The 10,305-nt window shown below is 41.3% G+C and overlaps 1 protein-coding gene across 1 annotated transcript in view; it reads left to right on the top strand.

The window, feature by feature from the left end:
* BVES (blood vessel epicardial substance) overlaps positions 1–10,305 on the top strand; it is a 33,986-nt gene that overhangs the window by 8,621 nt on the left and 15,060 nt on the right. The window contains exon 4 of the mRNA XM_009327927.1: positions 10,134–10,305. This exon is cut by the window's right edge and continues 25 nt beyond it. Coding sequence (XP_009326202.1) covers positions 10,134–10,305 — 172 coding nt within the window. The remainder of the gene's footprint in view (positions 1–10,133) is intronic.

Genomic DNA, 10,305 nt, shown 5'->3' on the forward strand with positions numbered 1-10,305 from the left:
CTGAGGCGCTTAGGGACATGGTTTAGTGGGCATGGTGTTGTTGGGTTGACGGTTGGACTCGATGATCTTAGAGGTCTCTTCCAACCTTAATGATTCTATGATTCTATAAATTCCAAGTGCCCTGATAGACTGTTATTTCAACATAGAAACAAATGCTGATGTCCATTTATAAATGACCTTCACATTCTTTGCTTTGCTGACAAGTGCTTTAGCCCATATGTTTTTTCCTGCCCTTTAAATGCTAATGAAAGGTGAGATGCTACTACCCTTTTTGAACATCTGTGGGACTCAGATAAGCAGCAAAATTGAGTAAGGTGTGGGGAGAGCAGTATTAAGTAAGGTGATCCTTCCCTTTATCCCATTTAGTGCATTCATTGAGTTTTGAGGGTCATGTCTGGGAATTTTGCGACCCCTTTGTTGCCTTCAGAAGGATGCATTGGGATATGGTGTGATGGTAGCAGTGCAAGGCTTGAAGGGCTGGGCTCTGCTACGGTGCCTTTGCTGTCCCCTGACACACAGGGCGGCTCAGCATGGTGGTGTTACTGCAGGGAGGGAGATCACCACTACCTTCTTTGTCCTGGTAAATGTGCCCTTGAGCACTACATATTAGGACTCTCTTGCAGGATTTTGCACTGCCTACATGGTGGACTTGGCAGTGCTAGGTTACCGGTTGGACTTGATGATCTTAAAGGTCTTTTCCAACCTAAACGATTCTGTGATTCCTATGATAACTTTCTTCAAATGCACTGTAAGAATATATTTGAAATGTATAACAAAAATACAGGATTCTTTGCCCTGCCTTCAGCTAAATGTATATCCAATAGAAAATCAATTTATTTTGTCAGTATTATTCATCCAGAAGTATATTCTGTTTCTGCAAAATGATTAGCAACCCAGCCTTCTGTTGGTATATGCACATCCAAACTAGATAATCGTTAATATAATAGTTGCTATTATGTGCCAGTCAAATATTAATGAAGTGCTAAGTGTTCAAAATATTAATATTACATTCTATAGTGTCCAAAATCTAAGGCAGATAGATTTATAATGTGAAGATTACAGGAATATATATGGGGTTACATTATCAGCAAAATAACTCTGCCTTTGCCCAAAACCAGACACATTCTGGAAGGGTGTAACAGCTGGTAAAAAAAACCAAACAAACAAAAAAACCAAACACTAGCTGGAAATAAGCTCTTCACCAAGTCAGCGCAACCGGTGCAAGGAAGCAGCTAGGAAATCGGCAACCTCCTCCTTTCTGGCAAGGCAGCATAAAGCTTGACTTCTGTCTCGCCTAGAAGATAGCTTAAAACTATCTAAACTGATCTACTGCTAGACATTTATAGATGTGTAGTAAAAATTTCTAGTAATTTAAATTACTCTCTCTGAGAGAGTAATCTTCCCAGTTAAAGGGTAAGTTCCTCTTTGGTTTGTATTGCTAATGCTATTATTTTAGACTATTCAATCCATTTATGTGTCATCATCAAGATACAACGCGGTTTCACCATGCTGCTGTATTTCTGCTAGTCAGCCATGGCCATGCTGCCTAATGCACGACACAAAATAACAGTTGTGATAATGTAGAGCCAGTGAAGCCAGACTCCATGTGTTTGTGTCTGCAGTTAGATGTCCTGTACAGGTACTCCGGTCTTTAATATGGGATGAGCTCATGTTGCATTCTTTGTCCTCAGTGAAGCCACCACGTGAGCATGTTCTGCTTCCCCTCAACCCACCCACCAACTTAGCCTTTTGATGTCATCTCGAGGCCTCTAGTCCTTTGTCAGATGGAACAGGAATTGGCTAACAAAGTCAGAAATTATTGCAAAAGGCAGGAGTGCACAGCTGATATAAACTCATTTCCCTAGAAAACCAAGCCCTAAAACTTGTCTCTATTTTTAAAAATGAGTTGTGGCATCTGTTCTTAGAACATCAGTAATGGTCCTCTGGTTCATACCCATCCAACCCTTTCCAAAATTCTAAATAAAAAGTTATTGGAGAGTGAAGGAGCATCTTGAGAGGAATACACACTGGTTTGTGGTTGAGTTAAAAGAAAAAAAAAAAAAAGCCCTTAAAATACGTAAAGCGATACTGAGTGAAGAAGGAAAAACATTTTCTTCTGTGACTACAATTGTATACTAAAAGCTATGCTAGTATAGATTGGGGTTTTTTTGTGCGTTGTAATATGGACTTCATATTGAAGTACCAGCTATTTTCACTAAATTTAGTAAATTTGTGAGCAGAATTATTTGTAAGCATTTGGATACTACAGTGATGGAAGTGGATGAAGTACTCTATAGGTGGGTTTAAAAGAACGAGTTATGTAAGGACATGAAACTTGACTGATAAACTGTCAGTCGCTAAAGTTGGTACAAAATTACCTCTAACTAAGAGAGGAAGGACTGGAGGACCTGCCTTTAACTTTGCTCTCCATTTCTCTACCCCTTCCCCGCTGGCTCTGGAACCACAGCAGAATCAAGGTGCTCGGCACTCCCACAGACACTGCATCATACATGTGGTGCAAAACCACAGCTATTCTTATACAGAATAAACTAGAGTTCTAGGCAGAAAACATTAGAGGAAACATAGGAAAATAGGCTTTGGTGGACATCTTCTAGAATGCTGTGCAAGATAAGGATTTGAACTTAAGTAGAGCCAGAGCAAGCTGTCAAAGGAAGAAGAGTTAAGGGAAATGAGAGAAAGTGAGAGATGATAGAAAGGCTGAAATCTTTACCAGTATGGCTAAAAACAACTGCAGAACAAACTCCGATAGGCAACCACAGCATATAAAAAGAGGCTAAAGGTTAAATTGCATCTGTCTACAACAAGGTGATAAATTGAGTACATCTACTTATATGTGTTAACAAAGGAAGGGTTCTACCTACAGCAGTGTTCCTCCAGTATGGAGCATCTGCAGGGCTACGTGACCTTTACAACTTAAAGCTTAGCCAAGGATTAGTTCTGATAGATTAGCCATGCGGTGGTGTTTCTTTGTATATTAAGACTTAAAATAATTTCAATATTTTTCTTTCCATTAAGTTTAAGAAATTACAGTATTTATGAACATTACATGAAAAATTATACTAAATACTATTTTAATTGGTGTAATACATAATATTTTCAGTAATTATTTTTAAATCAGTGGGTTTTTTTTAAAACACCCCCCTACACACCTTAACACTAGTTCCTTTTCAGTTTTAATTCTCAGCTCGCTGTCCAACAATGAAATGATACAGAAAGATCTCTCTTTTTCAGAAAGACCTGAAAGGAAACTTAGTGCAAGCCAATTAACTTTTTTTCCTTTAGAATTTGTATTCAAGGCACATAATTTGGGCAGAACTTCTAAGAGCAAATAATAGTTGAATTGCATGACAGCTGGTTCTTTGGGCGGGACCATAGTATAGAAGAACCATCCAGTTTTAGGTGAGTCCAGCATAAAGAAGTTTAGCATCTGGTTCTCGTTAGAGTCTACCAAAATACTTCCCATGTCCTGGCAAGAACACCAAACAGTTGTTTGCAACCAGCTTGATCCATGGTGTGGAAACTGTTCAGACAGCCACACTCCTGCTTCTCTGGCTCCTGAACGAAACCAGAGGAGAGCAGGGCTTCTGAGGGGGCTGGAGTTCCACCTGTACCTGTAGGCAGCAAGCTTGTGCTCTAGCCACTGATACCTGAGACACTGGGCTGTTTGATTTCATGCTGGAACATTGAAGGAGCACTTGCACAGCTAGATACCTACTGGGAGGCAAGCTAATTGGTCTGGCATTCACCCGAGTGCAGTCCTGCCACACTATATGCTCGTGCTTGACCGTGTCCTAACTTGGGTACAACATCATCAGGGGACTTTCCTGGCCAAGGTCCTGGGCTTGTGCTTGAGCCCAGCAATGTTTAAATAGACTTTGTGGTGGTATTTTTTGGATTTTTTTTTTATACTCTAATCTGTCTAGTTCTTTGCATGACTCCCATCACTGTATCTGATCGTGGCCTAGCATTTGTGCTTTACTTCAAGGTAATGTGTATACCAAATTACGTGTTAATGAATGACAGATAATAAGTAGTTGAAGTCAGCTGCATTTAAAATAAGTTTCCTGAATATATATGCTGACTCTATGCATCCCACCATGATCAAAATATGGTCTTCCACCAATTCCATGAACAACAAAAGTGACATGGTTGAACTGTAAGTTTCATCTTTCTTGTTCGGTCATGTGAAACCTCTCTGGCACACATATCAGTCATTTAACCCTGACCTTTGTAGATGTGCACACTCCTCTTTCAAAATACATTTTTGCGGTGGTAAACCTTACAGCACTTAGTTCAGCTCAATGCCCCCAGCTCCCTACTCCAGATCTTGAACGGAATGAGAGAGCTTGCAGGAGCGGTCTGCCATGTGAAGGCTTCCTAGATGCTCCTTCTGGTGAGACCGGAGTTACTACCGGAAGAGCTGCGTGAAACCAAATGTCAGTTCTGTTGACTCTAAAAATGAATGACTACGTCTTGACAGTGTCTATAATTTTGGATAGAGAACAAAGTAAAATCATGAAACCACCACCACAGATGCCTTTACTGAATCTCTCTCTCTTTTTTTTCTTCATCTTCTGCAATATTGAACTGCTTTCTAAAGACAAATATGTGGGAAATAAAAACAGTGAAATGTAGGAGTATTATCAAATCCTTTTAACTGGGAAGCGCTCTGCATAGGCATTGACTGTTTTCTTAGGTAGTCTCAGTCACATTCTGACACTTGTCCTGAAATACTACATCGTTCAGGACATGGGCACTCCCAGAAATGAAAGGCCTCTGAGAGGAAGCATGTAATATTTGAGTCTAACAATTAAGAACATTTTCAAAGAGCACAAATAATTATTTGTGGTCCCTACTTCTGCAACAGTAGCTTTGCCTTATGAAATAGGAATTGGAATCATCTTGTCTCACTGCATCCATCTCCAAGTTAAACATCTAGTTTAAGCTGGTTGTCCCGTGTGATTCGACCCACCCACCTGATATCTGTTTAAGATGTGATAGTGACATCCCTCTCCACTGGCTAGAGAAAAAGCCTACACAACCATTATGAACTACTAACCTAGCTTTATATAGTCATAGTTAGGTGAGACGCACTTCATCGCTGCTCTCTAGCAGTATGAGGAAAAAAATTCAAATTGCTTCATGCTAATCTATACCATAACACAGTGGAGAACTGGAGTCTGGCTTTCAGACTTGTATTACTACCACTGCAGCTCTGGTCTGGGAACTGTGGGTACGCTGCTTCTCTGAAGACTGGGCTCTAAACATCTAGGAAATTACATGAATTTAAACAATAGTTGAAATTATATGGAATCAGGGTAATATCCCAAACAATATATGAATCTCTCTGTTACAGACTGTGTAACAGACTGTGTAAAGTGCTTTTCCTACAGAAAGCTAGAGAATGAAAAAAAAAAAAAAAAGGAAATTCTCAGGAACTAATTTTGAATGAGATTTCTGTCTGCAAATATTGTATTGCCCATCTCAAAATCAATTTTATTTAGTCATCCTCACAAATGACATTTTTAAGGAAAGAAAGGAACGGAAGAATAATTACAAGTTAGTCATATTACAAAATGAATAATTTATATGTTCAGTTGTTAAATATTTATTTTATTAAATGGAGCATGCAAAATAGCAGTGAGTTTCTCTTCTGACCAGAAGATTATTTCTGTGGTTTTGACTCCTTGGAGCTTTACAGATTTGGCTTTTTTAGTCTGAGTGGAAGCTGAAAGAGTCTGATCGGTGTCTCTACAGACTTGGAACTCTGGCAGCATCCCAGAATATTTCAACCACTGCTGAACAAAACATTACACCTACCCGTATGGCTCATTTGGAATATGACCCACAAGCGTGACTGGAGAAGCAGTCAGCTGCACTTGTGAAGGGTGAATAGTATGTTACAAGGGAGACCGTCTAAAAGATATCTACGGTGTCCAACCTGAGCAATCCCTAAGAAAGTGGTTATGCCTGCTTTCCCTTTTAAGTATTGTACATTAGAGGAAGATCATGAAACCTGAATTACGTGCTAGTTAAGGGATTGCATTAGCGCTCCAGGGCCAAATCCTGTCCTCATGTCTGTATGCATTGTTTTGAATTCAGGAGTCTTGGGAGCTACTTGTATGTTCATCTGAGAAAGGAATTTATCGTTCTTTGAGTTGCAGTGGTTGTGTATAGAAAGGTGCAAATTAAATTGGTACGGCTGTTAAAAATGAGGGAGAACCTGTCGCCAAAACAAATGGTCATCTAACTTCACAGGTATATGGAACATATCTTGAAACCAAACAGTTCAGGGCAATCCCTGACACAATTTCTCTTGCTAGTTTAAATTTAATCTCTTGTTTTGTTTAAATTTAGCCTTTGTTTTGTCCATGTAGATGTCCTCTGAGGTGTTAAAGACTGTGGCACAAGGAACATACAGGAAATTCAAAACCTCTATTTCATATAAATGTGGTCGCTGGTAGAAGATGTAATTAGTAATTGATTCAGTGTGAAACCAGTGTAACTTGAGGTCAGGTGGCATACTGGACATATGTAAGTCCATGAGCCCTGATGTTATGCACCGAAGAATGCTGAGGGACCTGGCTGATGTCACTGTGAGGCCACCCTTGATAATCTTTGAACAATCGTGGCGACTGGGAGAAGTGCGTGAGGACTGCAGGAAAGCAGATGCCACTGCTTTCTTCAAAAAGGGCACGAAGGAGGACCCAGGGAACTGCAGGCTAGTCAGCCTCACCTTGATTCCTGAGAAGGTGATGGAATAATCCTGGAAACCATTTCTAGGTAGGTGAAGGACAAGAAGGTGATCGGAAGCAGTCAGCATGAATTCACCAAGGGGAAGTCATGTTTAACCAACCTGATAACGTTCTACAATGAAATGATTAGCAGGGTAGATGAGGGGAAAGCGGTGGATATTTTCTACCTTAACTTTAGGAAGGCTTTCAATGCTGTCTTCCATGAACTCCTCATAGAGAAATTGTTGAAGTATGGGCTGGATGAGGAGACAGTGAAATGGATTGAAAACTGGCAGAACAGCAGGGCTGAGGGTGGTAGTCAGGGGTATGAAGTCTTTTTGGAGATGTGCACTGTGCACGCTAAACTAGTGTATGGTGTGTACACTAATGGTGTAACCTAGGGGTCAATACTGGGCCCAGTCCTGTTTGATATCTTCATTAATGATCTGGATGATGGGGCAGAGTGTAGCCTGATGACACAAAACTGGGAGGAGTGGCTGACAGGCCAGAAAGTTGGGCAGCCAACTGGAGGGACATCGACAGGCTGGAGAAATGGGTCAACAGGAACCTCATGAAGTTCAACAAGAGGTGCAAAGTCCTGCACCTGGGGAGGAACAACTCCATGCACCAATATATGCTGAGGGCCAACCAGCTGGAAAAAATCTTTGCAGAAGAGGACCTGCAGGTCCTGGTAGACACCAAGTTAAACATGAACCAGCAATAGGCCCTTACAGCAAAGAGGGGCAACAGTATCCTGGGCTGCGTTTAGAAGATCATTGCCAGCAGGTCAAGGTGGGGGTGATCCTTCCGCTCTACTCAGCACTGGTGAGACACATCTGACGTGCTGGATCCGGTTCTGGGCTCCCTAGTACAACAGAGACATGGACATACTGGAGACAGCCCAACAAAGGGCCATGAAGATGATTAAGGGACTGGAGCATCTCTCATATGAGGAAAGGCAGAGAGAGCTGGGACTGTTTAGCCTAGAGAAGAGAAGGCTCAGGGGATCTTATCAATGTATGTCAATACCGGAAGGCAGAGTGCAAAGATGACAGAGCCAGGCTCTTTTCAGTGGTACCTAGTGACAGAACCAGTGACAATGGGCACAAAGTGAAGCACAGGAGGCTCCGTCTGAACATCAGGAAACACTTTTTATTGTGAGGGTGACTGAGCACTGGCACAGGTTGCCCAGAGAGGTTGTGGAGTCTCTATACTTGGAGATATTCAAAAACTGTCTGGACACAGTTCTGGGCAACATTGCTCTAGGTTACCCTGCTTGATCAGGGAGGTTGGACAAGATGACCTTCAGAGGTCCCTTCTAACCTCAACCATTCTGTGATTCTGTGACTTTATTGTTAATCTTGTCTGAACATTTATATTCTAACCCTCCTCTTCTCGGTCCTGATAGCATTTCTGGGGCAGAGATTAATTTATAGGAGGGAGACATGTAACAAAATGTTGACAGAGTAATGAAATAGGAAGATCCATTTAAATCTTTTGAGGAGGCAGTAATTCACATTTGATTGAAGCTTATGTATGGACGGATCAAAAAATCAAACAAACTGAATGCTTTAATACAGTTATAGGTGGTAAATGTACACAGATACTGTACACAAAGTTGACAAGTTTGGCTGTGTATAAGGAAAAGAGAGTTCTCAGGAGTCCTCTCATGAGAATTTTTTACATTAGGCCCTTGGAAACAGGTATTGGTGTGTGTTTCACATGGAGGCTGCATAAAAATCCTCGTGGTTTATAAACTTGCTTTCACTTTTCATGGTTTGAGGCTGTCTGGGTAAAAAGTGAAGTCTGCAGGTTTGGGATATCCTTTTGTTGAGCTTTTGTGGAAATATAAATGCTGAGAAGTCATGAAGTGATAATAGCAAGGTCACATAAGCAGCCTTATCTTTCCTGTTTAGCAGTTTAATAATGAACTGTATACTGTTTCTCTGGGATTAACCCACTATCTCTGCCCACGGGATTGTCACTTGCAGAGTGATTCCCATGTCATTCAGTGGCCCAAATGTGGGATGGATCACATCAGTGATTGAGGCTGTGTGTGAAATGCTCCAAACATGGTTCCATAAATCTGGAAAGTTTCTGCCTCAGCTCAATTTGTTCTATATTTAACTAAATTTGAAATGTAACAAGGAATCTTTCTCAATTTTCCCAAAACTTTTCATTATGCTTGATTTACTATTTCACACACACATGTAATTCTACTGAAAACAGTTCAGGGAGGATTTCTGATGTGGAATACATACATCTCTTGGGGGCTAAAGACTAATATTTTCACCCTAAAATGCTCTCCTGGGCCAGGAGTAGTGTCAGTTTGAAGCCCTCATGGGCCTCAGACAGCCTGGGGCCTCCCATGGTCATTCTGGGTTCCCCACCTCCTCCAGCCACAAGGTCACCAGAAGTTTCTTGATTCCCGCAGTTGGTTGCCATCAGCTGAAAAGTGACTCTCTGACTCCTGTGCTGCTGCCTTCTCTCCTCCCCTGTTTTTTATATGGAAATACAAAAACATCTAGAAAATTGTGCAAACTCGGAATATTCTCATTTGTTGAAGTGGTGACTCCTTTTCTTCTTTTTCTGTCTTTTTTCTTGGTTGCTTTTCCTTATTTTCTGTTCTATGTATATTTTATCTTTTTATTATCTGATGCTTATTGTTCTAATTTGTTTTCCTCCCAGCAAATCTGCAGGCTTTGTTCAGGCTGCCTCTGCTTTCGGGGAGGCCAGGAAACTGTCTCATTCCCTGCTACCTTCATTCCAGGCTTGGGATTTCAGCCAGCTTCCTTTCCCTCATTGCCGCTGCCTGAGTTTGGGTGGGCTCCTAGATGTGGGATGTTCAGCTGGCAATGTTTTTTTTCCCTCCCTCATCACACGTGGTTTCAATTTGATGGGTTTGTTTTTCAAGACTAATAGTACTGCTTTTCTACTGCAAGTAAGCCAAGAAGCTCAGGGATGAAAGGGGCTCTCCCAGGAGAGCCTGAGAGATGGCCAGAATGAGGTGTGCATACGGTGTGAAAAATGCAGACAAACTCATTTTTTTCCTTTGTAAGTCTGGCCCAAGTTCTATTCGCTGTTACACCAACAGAAGTCTCAGAAGACTCCCTGTGTCTGATTTAACGTGCCACTTGGGTGGAATAGCATCCTAAAGCACCAGGGTGTCAGCCTGGCTAATTTTAGATAAGGTTTTGGTCACCCTTTCACAGGCAGTGTTTGTGGATAGATGTCACACATTTACCACTTCTTTCCTTGCCCAAACTTAACAAAGACAAAGTTGTTCCTCAAATGTAGCAACTAAAGCACACGCGCAGTCTTACTCTTTTTTAACTAATTCCTCTGTGTTTATTGATGTCTTTTGTTTTTGCATTCTAGATCAAGATAGAGAAGGAGCTTAGCAGCCTGTACAAGAGAATGTTTGAACCTCTCCATGTGCCTCCAGAGCTCTTCCAAAGACTAACTGGACAATTCTGCAACATTCAGAGTTTAAAGACGGGTCAAGCCTATGCTGCAGAAGATAAAACATCGGTTGATGATAGGCTAAGCA

This window comes from Pygoscelis adeliae, unplaced genomic scaffold (genome assembly GCF_000699105.1).
Source record: "Pygoscelis adeliae isolate BGI_AS28 unplaced genomic scaffold, ASM69910v1 Scaffold76, whole genome shotgun sequence".
Lineage (NCBI taxonomy): Eukaryota > Metazoa > Chordata > Aves > Sphenisciformes > Spheniscidae > Pygoscelis > Pygoscelis adeliae.